Source organism: Notechis scutatus, chromosome 4, assembly GCF_049901735.1.
Source record: "Notechis scutatus isolate UNSWTSFEM ecotype Mainland chromosome 4, rNotScu1.2, whole genome shotgun sequence".
In the NCBI taxonomy this organism is placed as follows: domain Eukaryota; kingdom Metazoa; phylum Chordata; class Lepidosauria; order Squamata; family Elapidae; genus Notechis; species Notechis scutatus.
This window is the reverse complement of record NC_142012.1, coordinates 53807855-53826405: the sequence shown is the minus strand read 5'-3', so window position 1 is coordinate 53826405 and position 18551 is coordinate 53807855. Positions and strand designations below refer to the sequence as shown.

At 39.9% G+C, this 18551-nt stretch overlaps 1 protein-coding gene across 2 annotated transcripts; it reads left to right on the top strand.

Moving 5' to 3' along the window:
- Positions 1-4255: 4255 nt before the first annotated feature.
- Positions 4256-17702, top strand: RHOH (ras homolog family member H). Of its 2 annotated transcripts, XM_087965819.1 has the most exons (4): positions 4256-4517; positions 14873-15051; positions 16527-17203; positions 17382-17702. In XM_087965819.1, exons 3-4 carry the CDS (start codon positions 16721-16723, stop codon positions 17523-17525), a joined length of 627 nt encoding a protein of 208 aa, XP_087821945.1. In that variant the 5' UTR covers positions 4256-4517; positions 14873-15051; positions 16527-16720; the 3' UTR covers positions 17526-17702. The 2 variants fall into 2 exon arrangements, with proteins under 2 accessions (XP_087821945.1, XP_026531115.1); XM_026675330.2 differs by having other exon boundaries at positions 16527-17438.
- Positions 17703-18551: the final 849 nt, after the last annotated feature.

Here is an 18551-nt window from a genome sequence, read left to right as displayed (position 1 = left end):
ATTGCAATGTATGATTTTATATACCATGCTTAAATCAGACCGAAGACGGCGTAATTCAAGGTTTTCTAGTTCTAGAATTTCAAGTCTGGTGGCATAAGGTATTCTACAACGAGTAGAGGAGTGGAGAACTCTTCTTGTGAAATATTTCTGGACTTTCTCAATTGTGCTAATATCAGATACGTAATGTGGGTTCCAGACTGATGAACTGTATTCGAGTATAGACAGATACATTACTTTAGACAGATACATTACTGTGGCTTTAGAAGTCAATATTTTTTTTTATCATTGCTTCACCAATGCTATGTTTTATTATGTTGTTGCTTAATTATTTTGCCTACAACATACACAGTTCTTGCCAATATAGCAAGAAGTGAAAGAAGTCTGACCTTCACCCACAACTTTGTCACATCTTATGTTGCTGCATAAAGAGAAGTTTGTGTCTTTCCACTAAGCACAAAATATTGTATATCATTTACAGTTTCTCATTCGTGCATATAGCTGTGTTTCCAGGGGTGGGATTCAACCGGTGTTACTACCGGTTTGGTGACTACGTTTTGTGCATGTGTGTAAAAAAAACTTAAGCTGTGCTGCCCAACACAGCATTTGAAAAGCCACTTTTTTCCTGCTTTTTCAACCTCAGCTGTGTCGCGCAAAGCAGCTGAGGTTGAAAAAGCAGGAAATAAAGGACAGGTAAGAGCCTGGGTGGGAGGGTGGACCAAACAGCAGCAAACACAGAAACAGTTCGGTGTCTGCTGCTCTTCAGAGCTACTGGTTCTGTAGAGCCGGACAGAACCGGTAGCATCCCACCCCTGTGTGTTTCACCCATATAACTGGTGAGAGTCAGGCACATTCGTCTAGCTATGTAAATATCTAACATTCTGCTTCTTAGAGCAATCAGATCAGCAGCTACAGGCTTCTGTTTGGGTCCTGCAGTGTATAGAAGACACATTATGTTTTTAATGACGAGAACGTTTTGATGCTCTCTGAGCTTGGCTGTTTTCCTGCGGACATTTCATGACCCAACTAAGGAACATCATCAGTGCTGGATGTAGGTAGGTATGAATTAGGTAACAGTGATATTATCTAGTTGGGTCATGAAGTATCTGCAAGAAAACAACTGAGCTCAGAGGGCACCAAGGACCCCACAGCTTGTTTTCCAACAGTGATTGCTAACTGATGTTCAGTGGAAGGTTGACAGCTGTCTTGCCATTCCAGATGCTTCACAGCTGACAAAATCATTAGTTTCAATAACCATCATTATGTTTCAGTTTTTGATGTAACCCCCCCAAATATTTTTTATCTTAACTGTTCATATTAAATATACTCTTTTAAACCAGACGTTTTCCTCTGCCGCCTTGTAATGCAAAATTAATCAAATAAAATTACAGGAACTGTTGGGTTACTCAGGGGGCAGGACCTTGCATTTGTTCCAAAAAGGCTTCTCACAACCTTCTGTGATTGTCAGGAGCCCAAAGGCCCTCAACGTTTTCTTTCTTGATCTTCAATCTTTATACATCTTCTTCTTCTAAACTGAATATATATTAAAATCTCTGCTGAATCATAACAGCCCAAGGAGAAGACTAACAACAATGCAAATACAATATTCTGGTACAATTTTCCAGATTCATGTTTGCAGGAAAATGACCCAATGGAACTGCAGGATACATCACATGGAGACATCAACCTAAGACTCTGGAAAATTGTTGTCATGTCCCTGTCGGAGTCTGAATCTGAGGAGGAAGATGAACAGTTGACAGGGAGTGGGAGTGTGGCTCTGTTGGCTATGGAGGAAACTGGGAAAGGGCAAAGTCTGGCTGGGTGGAGCGGGGGAGAGGTGGAACAAGGGAGAGGGTGCTCAGAGGAAGAACGAAGAGAGCAACATGGGTTGCGTGGCTTATGGGGGAGGAAAGGGCCCTGATTCCCTTCATTAGGCACACCTGGGAAAAGAGTTTAAAGGAGAGGAAGCTGAGAGCGGTGTTTTCTGGGAACAAACGTGACTTTATCTTGTGTTGACTTTGGTTATCTGTGTTCCTGGAATCCTCCCAACTGGGTTGATTTACTGCCATTCCTTCATGTCTGGAATTCCTTCTCTTGCCCTGCTGGATTAATTACCTCATCTTGCCTTGATTGGATTTATAGTTAAAGTTTTTGTTGGCAATATTTTGAATCTCTGCAGTCAAAGGCTGTTCCTGGGAGAGTTTTTCTCCAGCCCAGAAGGTAAACAGGACACTGGGGGCAAAGATGGAGCTAATAAAGGGATTCCTACTTGGGTCATCACAATTGTTCTCAGCCAGTGTTCATGAGGCATGACCCAAATTAGCCACAAGAATCATGGACCGCTTTAGAGAGAATAGAGAGAATACCTTTATTGTCATTGCATTCCATGAATACAATGAAATTTGAAAGCTACTCCAGCACAGTGCCCCAAACACCACATCACAATCACACTAGAGTATTTAAAAATTAAAATAATAATAATAATAATTAAAAACCTAGTCTAAGACCTATCTAAAACATTTAGTAAGTTAAATAGTTTAGAAATGCCACTATATACATAAAACTAAATCACAAATGCACTGTTTGATTCAAGACAATTATTGCCTCGGAAAAGAAACTGTTTCTCAGTCTATTAGTCCTCATTTTAAAACACCTATAACGTCTCCCTGATGGTAACAGTTTGAAATATGAATGACCAGGATGAGAACGGTCTGTGGAAATTTTTATTGCTCTAGAGAGGAGTCTGGTCTTCGCAATCTCTTCCAAAAAAAAAAAAAGAGAGAGCAACCGATGATTTTTTGTGCTGTGTTTATAATTCACTGGAGCATCTACTTATCCACTACAGCATCTAATCATGAATGGCTCATTTTCATAAATCTGATAAAAAGCTTTTCAGACTGTATGTGCTCGCTGAAAGAATACATCCCCTCACTGATTCCGTGTAACAACAGGGTATCTTTAAGCAGTCGGAGAGGTGTGATTATACAGTCACTAGGCTGTAACTATCCAGATGTTTTTGACAACTCCCAGCAGATTAAGTTAATATGGCCAGTGGTGAGAAATCCTGGGATTTGTTGTTCAGCACCAGTGAGAAAGCCACAAGTTTGTTCCCAACACTATACCGGCAAAAGTCAGGCAGTCAGTTTGGTTTAGTGGTTAAGACACCAGGCTAGAATCCAGGAGAATGGGAGTTCTAGTCCCATTTTAGACATGTAAAATCGATGGGCGACATTAGGCCAATCACCAGGAGATGGTTAATTCTAGCTCCATCCTAGCCATGAAAGCTGGCTGGGTAATTTTGGGGCAATCCCTCTTTCTCAGCCTAACCCACCTCACAGGACTGTTATTGTGGAGAAAACAGGAGGAGGAAGGTCAGTTGGATACGTTTGTCGCCTTGAGTTATTTGTAAAAATATTGAAGGCAATATTTTCCGGTTCAATGTGTGAAGGGTGAAGGATGTGTGTTTGTGTTTATTTTCATGGTCGTGGTCATGATGTGCACTGAAGAGGGTGTTTGATTTCGTTGTACGAGGTGCAATGACAATAAAGTAAACTAAACTAAACTAAATAACTTGTAAAAAATAAAGATATTGTATGGGAAAAAAAGGAAGGACACTTTGATTCCAACCATGGTTGCAGAAGCTGATGGAATTGGTTGAAATGGCAAAATCGACTATTCTGATTAAAGAAAAGAACATAAGTACTGTTGTTTTCACATGGAAACCGCTTTTGAACTTCGTGCTTGACATGGAAAAAAAATGAAACTTGGATTTTGGGTTTTACCAATTAGATTGAAGCTCCTTATAGAAACGGCTTGTTTGTATTATTATGAAAAAAAAAAAACCAAAAAGTTGTGATTCGATGTTAATGCCTCAGGTTACTGCAACTGAAAGAGTCGGAAGTCAACGTTTCTTCTTCTTTTTCTTACCCTTCCTCACTTCTCTTCCCCGTCTTCCTCCCCGCTGTTTTCCGATTTACTTTTGTATTTTGTATCTTATTTTATAACTTTTAAAATGTTAAACCACAGCGCCGAAATGAATAAATGAACGGGATCGTTGGTGGTTGTTCCTCAACTTGTTTGAAATCCGGCTCTTTCGTTCCGTCTCGCGGCAGGCTAACCTCCCCGTTGAGTGTGGGCAGCTGCGCTCTTGTTTTCTCGATCCTCCTGAGCCGATGCATAACCCACCACAGGGAAACCCACACAGGCAGAGCCGGAACGCCCCAGGAAACTGACTCAAGCGGATGCCCCCCCCTTTTTTGGATGCCCCCCCCCTTTTTTTTGTTGTTGGTCTTTTTGCATCAGCTACTGCTGCTGCTGCTTTGACCATGGACAAAGCTCCTGAACTCCAGAGGTGCTTTTTGAAAACTAGCTCACTCGGTTGGAGTTTCTTCGTTCTTGGAGCTTAAAGATTGTCACCCACTAGACTTAGGAAGAAAGGACAACGCAGCTTTCCTTGACTGCCTTCTCACACAGACTGCTACCAGCCTTTGCAAGGGACCATGCTCAGCAGCCTCGATTTGGTAAGTTTTCTTTCCTTCTTTTTTTCTTTTTCCTTTTTCATCTTTCTTTCTTTCTTTCTTTCTTTCTTTCTTTCTTTCTTTCTTTCTTTCTTTCTTTCTTTCTTTCTTTCTTTCTTTCTTTCTTTCTTTCTTTCTTTCTTTCTTTCTTTCTTTCTTTCTTTCTTTCTTTCGTGTTTGGATATTGGGTTGGTTAATGACAAGCTTCAGTGCTCCTGCTGAAATCAATGGGGCATGAAAGAGTTGACATGTGTTCCAGTGTTGTTTTTCTTACAATTCATTTCAATTACTTCTCAGCAGAGAAGCCACCCAATCGTTAAGTTCAGGGCCCTGAAGCTCTTAAGACAGAAATATAGTTTGGCAAGGGATGTTCTTATCAGTTCAACAGACCGTATTTCCATGGGGAGAAGGCCTTGAGGGCAAAAAACATAGAATCACAAAATCTCTGGGGTAGAGAAAGTTCTACCTTAACCCAGTCTTAACCCCAAGGCTGGCTCAACTAGCCCAGTCCTTTGCTTGACACAGGAGGTTTGTTCCCCTTATCCACAGGAAAATCGTGTTATTTTGTGTATCTACACCTACACAATCAGTAGATTGGTTTGTTCATAGGAAAAGAAGATTTTGAGAACAAAACTATGAAGACAGGAAGAGAGGTGATATCATACAGATTGCCAGTAGCAATACCGTATCTGGGCTACGAAATCTGGACAAACGCTAGATGATGGCTAAGAGAAATGGAAATCTCTAGTTCTTTGCTGTGGCCAGATAATGCATGGCTACACGTGGTCGGATTTAACCATAGTTTCAACTGGTAAACTGTGAGCATCCCAGAGCAAGTTAAATCCAAAAGTGCTAGAGAATATCTGGAAGCCTGGCACTCCCAACAAATCAGTCACCAACAGGCACATAAAGATAAATAACCTTTAGACTTGATTCAGAACAGCAGTGGAAAAGCTAAATGGAAATAAAAGGACCAGAGCACCTCTGGCCAACAATCAACAACCAAATAAGCAGAGATTAACACCAAGATTAACACCTGACAAACAAACAATACCAACAGTACTCTAATCAAGGAACTACCAGCTCAGATGAACAATCCCAGTAAACAACACGAACAATCAAGAAACTACCAAGGAGTTACCTCCACCAAAATGGACAGGGCAAGCTACTGGATATAATCAGAGAGCAAACCCTCCCTTCTAGCACTGAAGATGTTCCCTAGTTGGGTCATGAAACGTCTGCAAGAAAACCACTAAGCTCAGAGAGCACCAAGGACCCCACAGTTTAACCCTGACCTACAAATATCCCCTTCTATAGGTGTTTGCTATCATCTGATGGAAATTCAGAATTGCAGACCAGATCTAACCAGAGAGGGGAAAGAATGCAATCTTTTGAAGGAGTGGACCTTCAAAGGTTTATAAAAGCTAGAATTCAAGGGGAAAAAAGTCATAGACGGCAATAACAAATCTTGGGGCATATTTTTAATGTAAAGTGCACATATTTTATTACTGTTTGTGAATATGTTTAAAAAAACAGAGAAATGCTGGTTTTTAAGCAAGCATTCACCAACGATTATTTGAAACCATTTATGAAACTACACACAACAACATAAAAATCTGCCAAAATGTTAGTCTCTATTATCATCTTACCTTTCCATTTGAAATGGTGGCTTTACTTCAAATGGATAATGAAAACCTGGGCCAAGTTTTGCATCTAATCTTGCAGCAGATTCATTGAAATTGATCACAGTTAATGAATCTAAATGTATTCATACAGAAAATATGTCCATGGAACCAGAGACACAGAATCCAAATTAATCAGAATAGATTATGGATTAATTCTAGCTAAGATTAAGCCTAGATATTCCCCCAAAGGAAGTCAAAACTATAACTGTATTTTACTCTGAATTATTGTTGAGTTACAGGAGTAGATGTTGGTGAAAATGGTCCAGAAACTTTGATAACTTCCTAACAGTTTGTTAACCAGGACTGGTGGAAATGAACGCATTGTGTAATTTACACTAGCTTTAGGTCTTTTTTCCAGGTGTTTCCAGATGAAATGGGATTGCTAGGATTTCTATCCAGATAGATACCCAATTTGGGGATTTTGGAATCACTGGTGGTAGACGCACATGAGAACAAAGGCAGAAAGTGGGAAATAGTTCTTAATCAGAACAGAAGCAATATTCAGAAAAATGGTACCTTTATGGATTTCTGCTTCAAAAGAGAACAAATGTGCTGCCACTCATACCTGGCAGATAGGCTTGGAAGACAATTATTCAGGTTCTGGGCCAGGAGCCTAGGACAGAGCTATTTGGACCGTATTCAAATTCTTTTGACACATCGTGGTGCAACGCGGCGGAAAACCCTAACCAAATTAGCATCAGACCGAGGCTGAATGTGAAGCCACACTCTGAAACCAAATTCAGAAAGGGGACTTGGACTGTTGAAGCATCAGTTGGTTTGTTTCAACGTTATTCAATGCTGCTAAGGACCAGATGACAGAGTTTACCAAGCCGCTTAAGAGTCTTTATCAAGATATCTCTGTGACCACAAGTGCCCTTCGTGAACTTTGGCTGGACCCTGGAGGATGGGGAAATCTAAACTACCTTTATCCATTGCTGACCTCACATTTCGATGACAGCAGGAATTCCAGATCTGAGTGAGGAAAAAATCCAGACAACCACTAGAGGGCAGCAAGGAGTTTTCTATAATGTATCGGCTGCCACCCTAGTTCTCAGCTGGGGCTGTGGGTTTTTTTTTGCAATCAAATTCTGGTAGTCTTGGTCGTTGCAACTTACAACAGTTGGTTTAGTGACCCGTTCGAAGTTACAACGGCAATGAAAAAAAGGGACTTATGACCATTTCTGAGACACATGACCATTGTAGCCTCCCCAAGGTCATTCTATCAAAATTCAGGCGCTTGGCAACTGGCTCCACACTTATGACAGTTGCAGTGTCCTGCAGTCATGCGATCCTCTTTGGCAACTTCCTGACAAGCAAAATAAACGGGGAAACGAGATTCCCTTCATAACCGGGTTACTAATTTAATCGCTTAACAAAGGTGTCCCCCCCAAAAAAAAGTCGTAAAATGGGGCAAAACTCACTTAACAACATAAATTTTGGTCGTAAGTTATGGTCGTAAGTTGAGGACTAGCTGTACTTTCTATAGGGGACTTCTGATTCAGAAGCTACAAGGTAGAGAACCTACACTTGGTTTCCAACTTGCTGCTGGGCGAGATGCAAAGTCATTGGCACATCAAGCCACGAGGAACATGGGAGCAGAAACCCTAGCTAGTAATTGCTTTAAATTTGCTTATCCCCTAAGGCCACCTGAGAGCTTTTACTGGGGTTGCCAGGACACGATGATTATCATCTTGTAATCATTTCCAGAGAGGCCTTCTCTCTGGTGGCATCTGTCCTTTGGATTTATGTGGTTGGAACTCCTTGGTCTTCCCTGAGTGAATGGTAATAATGGACAGAAACATAGTTTAATTAGTGTCTCCCATCCATTTTAATGTATGCTTTATATCAGGGGTCTCAAACACAATTTACCTGGGGGCCGCTGGAGGCAGAGGCTGGGTGAGGCTGGGCCGCATAATATTATACTTTATATTATAATTTATATTTATATTATACACTAATATTATACTTTCATATCAGAGTGGGGGCCACAGGATATTGTCCTGCGGGCCGCAATTGGTCCACGGGCCGTGAGAATCAGACCTCTGCTTTATATGAGCCCATTGAGCATTTTGATTATTGTTTTGAAGGCTGATCCTAGATGGTTCCATATCATTTTATGCGAAGGGATATACAAATAATGCCAATGAATGAAGAATGCATAACTTCCAAAGGTGCTTTTTACAACAGGCAACTAGACTTTTTTGATATTCTTTGAAGACGTTTTGCTTCTCACCCAAGAAGCTTTTTCAGCTCTGACTGGATGCTGGGGAATGGAAAGATTTATAGTCCTTGCAGACAGCTGGTCATTTGCATTGTTTTCAGAGAGTCATTGAGGCCACTCGGAGGTTTATCTGTGTCCTCAGGGTCACCTGAGTAGCGCAAATGGGTGTGAAGCCTTCTTTCAGCAGTTCCAAGAAGGCTCCACGTCCATTTGCACTACTCAGGTGACCCTGAGGACACAGATAAACCTCCAAGTGGCCTCCAAGTCTCTCTAAAAGAATGCAAATGACCAGCTGTCTGCAAGGACTATAAATCTTTCCATTCCCCACCATCCAGTCAGCGCTGAAGAAGCTTCTTGGATGAGAAGCGAAATGTCTTCAAGGAAAAACAAGAAAGTCCAGTTGCCTCTTGAAAAAGCACCTTTGGGACAACCATGACCTGGATGACCGAGAATCTCCATAGACATCAAACAATTGTATAATTTAACCAGAGTTAAATTATAGTCAAATTGAATAGAGTGAGAAGTGATTCAGATCAACTTGAGCCTCCTTCTGCGGAAGTACTGTTGTAAGATGTTGTGACTCTAGAAAATGTACAGAAAAGAGCAACCGGGATGATTAGAGGACTGGAGGCTAAAACATACAATGAACAGTTGCAGGAACTGGGCTTGGCTAGTCTTGTAAGAGAAGGACCAGGGGAGACATGATAGCGGTCTTCCAATATTTCAATATTTGAGGGGCTGCCACAGAGAGGAAGGGGTCAAGCTTATTTTCTAAAGCACCTGAAGGCCAGACAAGAAATAATGGATGGAAACTGAAGAAGGAAAGATTCAACATGGAAATAAGGAGAAACTTTCTGACAGTGAGAACAATCAATCCAATGGAACAACTTTCATTTGGAAGTTGTGGGAGTGCCATCACTTGAGAATTTCAAGAAGAGATTGGACTGCCATTTGTCAGAAATAGTGTAAGGTCTCCTGCTTGGGCGGGGGGTTGGACTAGATGACCTACAAGGTCCCTTCCAACTTTGATTATCTGTTATCTGTTATCTGTATTAATCTGAGCCTGAAGAACTGGTGGAAAAACCCTGAGGGAGTTGAACTTTAAAAAAAAGTGTGTGTGTGTGCGTGTGTGTGTTTTCATGGCCTTGTAGTAACAGGCAAGAAGTCTTTTTGTGCAATGGAGGTAGTCTTTGCTTATCAACTGCCTCATTCAATGAACATTCAAAGCTACAGTGTTGTGGGGGGGAAAGCAGGTTTTTATTTACTTATTGAAGGTTTACGATTGGTCAGTTGAAGTTTCTTTTAGATTAAGAAGTCCTGGTTCTATTACTAAAGAAGTGATATTGTGCACCATTTTGCCTTTTCTTCTGTATTTTCTGTTTTTTATTTAAAAAAAAAAAAACGCACTGTGAAAATGCATTGGGATCACAAATGGTAAATGTTTGTCCAGGAAGCAAATTCTTAATCATTTAGGTTCTTATAACATTGATGTTTTTGAGCTGTTTTGTGAACCAGCACTGAAAGGCAAGGTATAAATATGTTGCATTATACTCTATACTAGTTTCGCCTTACACTTCAAAATGTATTTAAATCAGTAACACACATACACACACACACACAACCAAAAGTTGCTATCCATTTAAGGTCAAGCTACCCTCAAGGGTCACTCAACCATCCAGGTAGTCCTCAACTTATGACCACAACTGAGCCCAAAATTTATGTTGCTAAGTGAGGCCTTTGTTTGCCCCACTTTAGGACTTTTCTCGCCACATTTGTTAAGTGAATCACTGCAGGTGTTAAATTAGTCACCCGGTGGTTAAGTGAATCTGGCTTCCCCATTGACTTTGCTGGTCAGAAGGTCATGACCCTGGGACACTGTCATAAATGTGAGTCAGTTGTCAAGTATTCAAATGTAAATCCACATGACCATGGGGGTGCTGCAATGGGCGTAAGTGTGAAAAACGGTCATCAGTCATTTTTTTCGGTGTTGTTGTAACTTTGAATGGTCACTAAGGGAACTCTTGCAAATTGAGGACTACCTTGTTTTTGTTTCTTGGCACTGTAATAAAAATAGATTGCCACTGTCCTCTTCCCCCTCCTTTTTCCAATTTACTGGTTTAGCTTGCAGCTTAGAATTTCCAGTTAGTCTTTCTCGTAAGAAGCGAGTCGGCCTTGCTCAGCTTTGGAGCCCAAACAGGTCTGATTAAAAACGATGCATCCAAAAATGTTACTCCCAGAGTTTCAACCTCCTTTGAAATCAGGGTGCAAATCACCATCCCAATAACTGTGTTCCTATTGAGGCTATATGCCACCTGGAGTCTACAAGCATTGAGAGGGTTAGATCAACTGCAGGCATGCATGCATAAAGTATGGGGTGACTTGTGCTTGAGAAATATATATCCCTATCAAAGAGATATCCTAGTCTTGGAATTGAATTGGGAGCTACTGTGGTTAAGTCCCAAAGGTGCTTTTTTCAAGAGGCAACTGGACTTTCTGGTTTTTGTTTGAAGACATTTCGCTTCTCATCCAAGAAGCTTCTACAGCTTTGGTTGGTTGGTTCTGTTCAAATGTCTTCAGCTCTTCAGCTCGCTTCATGGATGAGAAGCGAAACTTCTTCAAAGAAAAAAAACAGAAAGTCCAGTTGCCTCTTGAAAACATGGGACAACTTTAGGACAATCATGACCTGGAGGACTGAGAATCTCCACAGATATATTATGGTTAAGGTTTCAATCCACCACCTGCCTTCTTAGGACGAGGCCTGGATGTTTATACCGGCACTTACATTTCTAAGTAAAATACAAAAGGTTGGCCTGCTTTTCTAAACACTGGTCTTGTTCGTTCATTCATTCGATTTCTATAGCTGCCTTCTGCCTGGGCATCTTATGATTCTAGAATTATAGAACAGCTGAAACTGTTAAAAACATACAAAATATAAATCAATACAGTGGCCATGATAGTTAATCAACCATCAGTAAAGCCAAAAAGTGGGGCCCTTACCACCCTCTGGGCCCCAGGCCTGGGTCCACAATCAACTTTTTAAAGTCTTGCAATAAACCAGCAGGATTGGGTGCGTTTCTACATTCTGATGGGAGGATCATCCACAGAGCAGGGGCCACTGCAGAAAAAGCCCTGTCTTCTAATTTTCTTTGGACAAGTTCCCTGAATTTGGTGTGTCCAGGAAGTATAGGACTGGGAAGGATACTTAAATATGTGGATACCTTTGACCCAGAGGTGGTATTCAGCAGGTTCTGACCAGTTCTGGAGACCCAGTAGTGGAAATTTTGAGTAGTTCTGAGAACCAGCAAATACCACCTCTGACTGGAGATTTTACAGCATTCTCCCCCTGCCACGCCCTCCAAGCCATGCCCACAGAACCGGTAGTAAAAAAAAATGAATCTCACCACTGCTTTGATCTGTGCAGTTTGAACGCCATTAATTTGAAACCCACTTATATTGAGATCTTTTAGTAAAGAAAAGCACCTACACAGTTCAGTAATTTATTTCCAAATCCCCAATATTTCAGAGGGAGCAATGGCGGCTTATTTGGGTCAAAGATATAATAGCTGGATCTCAGTATAAAGAAGGGTAAACATTTAATCTGAGGGTTAGCAGAAGAGGGTGAAAATCATGTTTAGCGAAGGGCAGAAGTTAAAGGAATAGGGAAGGAAGGATAGAGTCTTAATTAACTGTTTTTGGAGTGGGAATTTGAGGTATGAGGGCACAGTTGACTTGATCTTATAGCTATTTTAACACTTAAAATTGCTGCGAATGGGCAATTATATTAATTTTCTAAATAAACAGTCATAAGTATGAACCAGTTGTCAAGCATCTGAATTTCTATCACATGATCATGGCAAAGCTACAAAGGTCATAAGTGTGAAAAATGGTCATATGTCACTTTTTTCACTGCCCTCATAACTTTGAATGGCCACTAAATGAACTGTTGTAAGTCAACTTGTATTTGTTATGCCCGGATGAAAAGAAATGGCATGCAAATAATCCCAAATATGTAAATAAGATGACCTCTCTAAACATCCATCTGGCTGCTTGATCGTACACTAACTCACATTTGTGGTCTGGCTCAGGAGCCCCACAGGCAACAAGACTCATGTTTTGCCGGTATGCGCACCCCTGTCTCAAGCCACAATGTCTTGGGCTACTGCAGCGATGGTAGTTTATTATCAAACCGAGCGTCTACAATATTGAGACATATTGAAACTTATGAATATATTTGATATCCTCCACTTCGGTGACCACTCAGCAGAAAGTATGACACAATTGCTCTTATTGGAAGAGCAGTAGGGAAACTGCTTTGGGGATCCCAGAAAAGTGGTTACTTTGTCAGAGAGAGATAGGTAGTTTTACGCATGGGGAAAAAAAATAGCTTCGGTTAAAATTAGTCTGAAGGGAACAGAATCAATACTTACATCTTCAATCAATACTTACATCTTCAGTCAGCTTTGGCTGGAGCACAGAACTATTCTGGGACATGATCAATTATTATATTTTTACAGCAAGGACAAAACCTCCAGATTTTATCTAAACTATAGATTTCATACGATGATAGGCGTTTTAACGTTCCTGGTGTTAGGTTTTATCGGCAGGCATGTATTTTTATTTTTATTTATTTATGGAATCCAGTGATCCAATTCAACAACCTTTATGGGTCCAAGTGAAAATCTATAATATGAGCCTTTGGAATTTTGGCAGGAGTTTGGTTTCTTTTTCAGTCAAAATTCATTTGTAATTCCAGCATTATTAGATGTAAATCATTCTTAAATTCTGACCTTTATGAATTAAGCTGCATTATATTATTCCTGTAGAATAATTCCAATTCAAAAATTGCAATTAAATCCCTTCACAAACTAATAAGAACATTGATACTTCAGATCAGCTTATTGAAATTCAAGTTTTCATCGTCTGAGGAATTTGCCTTGTCCAAAACTTTGAATTGGCAATAATTTAGTCAAAACTTCTGAGCACAGTGCAACTTCTGAATTAGCTCTGCAAGATAATAGCTCCTGTATTAGCAGTGATAAGTATCTGGGATTATTCCAAATCCACAGTATTTTTTACAGATACCTTAAGAGTGTTGCAAAGGTGAATATTCGTCATTTCCGTGAACTTTTGAATTGGAAAGCCCTATTTGAACAAGTCTTAAGGAGTGGTAGATATACTTTGATGAATTTAAGATGAGATTAATTCCACACAGGTATATTTGATTGCCTTGAAATGTGAGATGGCAAGCATAAACTCAATAAATAAAAACCCACTGAGAGTTGCCTCAAATTGCGAGATAGATGGGTGGTGTTCAAATTAATAAACAAATAATGGAAATATTGGAGAATAATGGTAGACACATAAACATAAAATAACGATAGGGAGACTTACCCATTGGATCTGAGCTCGCTTATCACTGTCCTCATTTAGTTGAATATACATATATTTATTCATGTGGTTTGGGAAATGAAAAGAATATTTGGTTGATATATATATATATATATATATATATATATATATATATATATATATATATATATATATATATATATATATATATATATATATATATATATATATATATATATATATATATATATATATACACATACATGCATACACACACACACACACACACAAACACACATATATATATATATATATATATATATATATATATATATATATATATATATATATATATATATATATATATTTTTATATATATATATATATGAGATATATATATATATATTCATATTCAACCAAATATAAATATGGATGTTGGATAGATGGATGGATGGAAGGAGTTTTTGTCCTTTTTTCCTTTTTTAGTTTTTTTTAAATTTATTGGCATTTGCCATAATTTCTGCATGTTTTAAAACAATTAAGACTCTTTTAAAAAGGACATCCACTCTATGATGCAGAAACGGACTTCTATTTCAGATGCAACAATGGACTTGGCTCTTGAGTCCTGTGAGGCATTTCTTAAAAGTCAGATTAGAGGGGGGGAAAGGACAAACCAGGACAAACATCTGGTCACCTTTTTTATTCAGTGATTCACTAAATGTACAGTTATCATCTAGTTCAGGGGTGTCCAACCTTGGCAGCTTTGCTGGCTGAGGAATTCTGGGAGTTGAAGTCCACAAGTCTTAAAGTTGCCAAGGTTGGACACCCCTGATCTAGTTTTTAAGAACATTTTTCTCTTTCTGTTACTTTAAAAATTACCAATCAGTCACAAATGGGGAAGTGACCCTGTGAGACAATTTGCTCCAAGCTATTTATTTTTAAGTACCCGAGATTGAAAACAACCACCACCAATTGTGTGATTCAGCTCTGGCGAAATACAAACTAGTCACAAAATGGAGATTTTAAGGAGCGTTTGCCTGTCTGGATAGCTCAGGCTTTTTCTAAGTATTCTGAACCATTTGTCTGTATTTCTCACCAACCAGGAAATGCCTACTGTTGCAAAGATGACCTCATAAATACCATCAAGCAGAAGTCAGGGGAAAAGCCAGAGATTGGAAGCTGTCTAGGAGATGTCGAAAATCTGTCTTCCACAGGAATAGCAGCAACAGAAAAAGAAAAAGAAATTCTCAGTGGCATCATATTGGGATCGAGAGCTCCTCAGGTAAGAAGGTGAATGGAGAAAACAAAATGGATTTAAATTTTTGCTTCTTTTTCTCAGCTTGGCCTTACTAAAAAAAAAAAAAAAAAATCCACAAAATAAGGCAATTGTACCGTAGGTAAGATGCAACTTCCTCCTTCTGAAGCAAACAGATTAACGGTATGCCAAATCCAGCTGGTGCTGTGTGATACTCAAGTTATAAATATTTACATGCTCAAGTTTAAAATCCTGAGAGATTGGAAAGCAAAAGAGCAAACAGGTTGACTGAAAAGGACACAAACTGGGTTTCAGGCTTATCGATTGTACAAAATACATTGTAGAATATGACAGGTTCGGTTCAGGCACCTTGGGGGAGAGAGTTTACCCAAAAAATACAATATGGAGGCAACCAGCACTGTTTACAGAGGGATACAACTGTGCCCGTAACAAGCTGTGTTTCTACTGCAGTTGACAGTTGATCTGCTCTGTGGTTTGGTTGGCATCTTTGATTCTATCTGAATTTTAGGGCACCTTAAGCAAGAGAAGGGAAGCGGCTTGCTTAACAACTAGAGGCCCTGTTTTTTAGCTACGAGGAACAGGCACTGGGGAACTGTGGAAAAATAAAATAAAACGGGTAGGTTCGTTGCTCTTTTACTGTCAACTGCTTTCGTTGCAGTTTCTCGGATCTCAGCTAGACCTGATCTCTGGCAGGGGAATGTTCTTTGTTATTATTTCCTCATAAGAAGCATGGCTGAGCTTTTGAAATAAAAGATCTGCTTTTTCTCTCTCTGGAAGTAGCAAAAAATAATGTGACAGGAGATAATGTTGGATACAGGTCATCTTCAGATCTCACTCACAAATTTATTTGTTGATGTTGATCTGGTCACTATGTCGCTATCAAAGCTACTACTGCACACAGGTTGACCAAGTATTTCTATGGTCCTGTTTTCAATCGCCAAAGCCTGCCATTCCATTGTTTTTAATAGAGATTCATTATCATTTTGGTTGGCAATTGGATCCCAATTTGACAGATTTATACTCTGCTTCTCCTCAAAGGAATTCAAAAGAGGTTATAACTTGTAATTCTTCAGGAAAAACAACTCTGCAAAGCAGGTTGAATTGAGTGAGACAGCATCTAGTCCACTTCCATTGCGAATTGTGCTTTTAAATGTAACCTTCCCAACCTTAATCTTAACTCATAGATTTACAGTGCTCTAGGTGTCAGATTGTCAGTTGTTAATTGGTTTGGGCTTATCTGTTTCCATTTTAAGTCCTCTGAGTATTTAGCATTTGTGTTAAATCAAGAAAATCAGATCTTTTAATGTATTATCTTCCAGTAGTTAAATATAATGTACACCATGGTGGACATATTAATCAACAATATTGTTTTAATTTGTACAAATGTGTACGCTTTGATTTGTGTGTGCCAAAATGAAACGGGATGGAATGGGGAAATGATTTGCTGCTAAAATGCCAACTGTATTTTCTTTCCATTGTAGGAAACTCCTTTGACTCAGTGAATTGTGGAACCGTGGCCAAAGACAGCAGGAGGTTTTGATTTGATTTTATTTTTTGGACAGAAATGCCACAGGTCACCTTAGCAAGGTGATTTTTTTTTATTATTATTATTTTCTATTTCCTGAGAAGCTTTCCTAGGAGTGGTGTTTAGAAACTCCACTTGAAGAAAGAGGACATGTTGGATTCGGTCAAATGCGTTCTGGTAGGTGATGCTGCCGTGGGGAAGACAGCCTTGCTGCTCCGCTTTATCTCGGAGACTTTTCCGGATGCTTACAGGCCAACCGTTTATGAAAACACCGGGGTGGATGTCTACCTGGATGGCATCCAGATCAGCTTAGGCCTTTGGGATACCGCTGGCAGCGATTCCTTCAAGAGCATCCGCCCTCTGTCCTATCAACAGGCCGACGTGGTGTTGATGTGCTATTCGGTGGCCAATCACAGTTCCTTTCTCAGCTTAAGGAACAAGTGGGTGACGGAGATTAGGACCCACCTGCCCCGAATCCCGATTTTGGTGGTGGCTACCCAGATCGACCAAAGGGACACAGGTCCTCACAGCACCACCTGCATCAGCCCAGTGCATGGAAAGCAACTGGCGAAGGACATCCGTGCGAAGGGTTACTTGGAGTGCTCCTCCCTGGCCAATCGGGGAGTTCAAAAGGTATTCGAATGTGCCGTCCGGACAGCAGTGAACCAAGCCAAAAAACGCTCAAGAAGGAACTTTTTTTCAGTGAATGAATGCAAAGTTTTTTGAAACCGGCGTTGTTTTCTGCCTTCGCCTCACCGAATGGTGTCGTAGCGGAGTAAAATGCGAGCCTCTCCTCTTCTGTTGGCATTAGGATGGGCTGTTCAACATCGGCATCTGGAACTTTCAAAGCGAAGGGAAGCAAGGCTGCGACGGGATTTCCAGCGGCTGCGACGGGATTTCCAGCGGCAGACATTTGGAGAGTATGCGTAGCAAGCCAGAGCCTCATTTCTTATAGGATGGAAATGTTAAGTTTGTTTACTACTACAAGTTCTGTTGGATGCATAAAAGGGGTTGCTTTCTACGCCTGAGATAATGGATGGATAATTTATATAGTAGACTTAATAGAAGCTTGGGAGCTGAACAAGTCCGGAATATGTGAAATAAATGAAAGTCAATTAAATGTCTTTTCCTCTAATATATTGTAGAGATTTTTGTCTATTAACAATTTTGAATATTCTGTTACTGATATGAATCTTTTCCACCTTTGTACGTCAAGAGATCAGATTTCCTGGTGGGGGGAAAAAAAAGAGATCCTACCAGTTAATTTTAACTTAGTTTAATTTATAGCATTCTTCCAGAATGAGATATTGTCCTGATCGTTGTACTTTCAAGAAAATCTGTCAGTGTGAAAATAAGATAGAGCTAGTCCTCGTATTACGACCGCAATTGAGCCCAATATTTAGGTTGCTAAGTGAAACATTTGCTAAGTGAGTTCATCCCATTTTATGACCTTTCTTGCCACAGTTGTTAAGTGGATCATTACATTTGTTAAGTTAGTCACATGGTTAAGTGAACCTGGCTTCCCCATTGCTGGTCAGAAGTTCCCAAAAGGGATCACATGGCCCCAGGACACTGCAACCATTTGCCAAGCATCTGAATTTTGATCCTGTGACCATGGGGATGCTGAGAAAAATGGTCATAAGTCACTTTTTCCAGTGTCCTTGAAACTTTGAAGGGTCACTAAATGAACTGTTGTATGTCAAGGATTACCTGTACGTGTTATATCCTCTGGGTTAAGACAGAGATTCTGAATAGCTCTGGTTTTCCTAGCAGGATGTGGATAGAGATCCACAGACTGTGACTCCCATTTTTTAATCACAAGTCAACAGAATTAATAATGAGAGATTCTTGATGCTCTCTGAGCTTGGTGGTTTTCTTAGAGAGGTTTCTTTACCAAACCAAGTAACATCATCTTCCCAAAGGTGCTTTTTCAAGAGGCAACTGGACTTTCTGATTTTTCTTTGAAGATGTTTCACTTCTC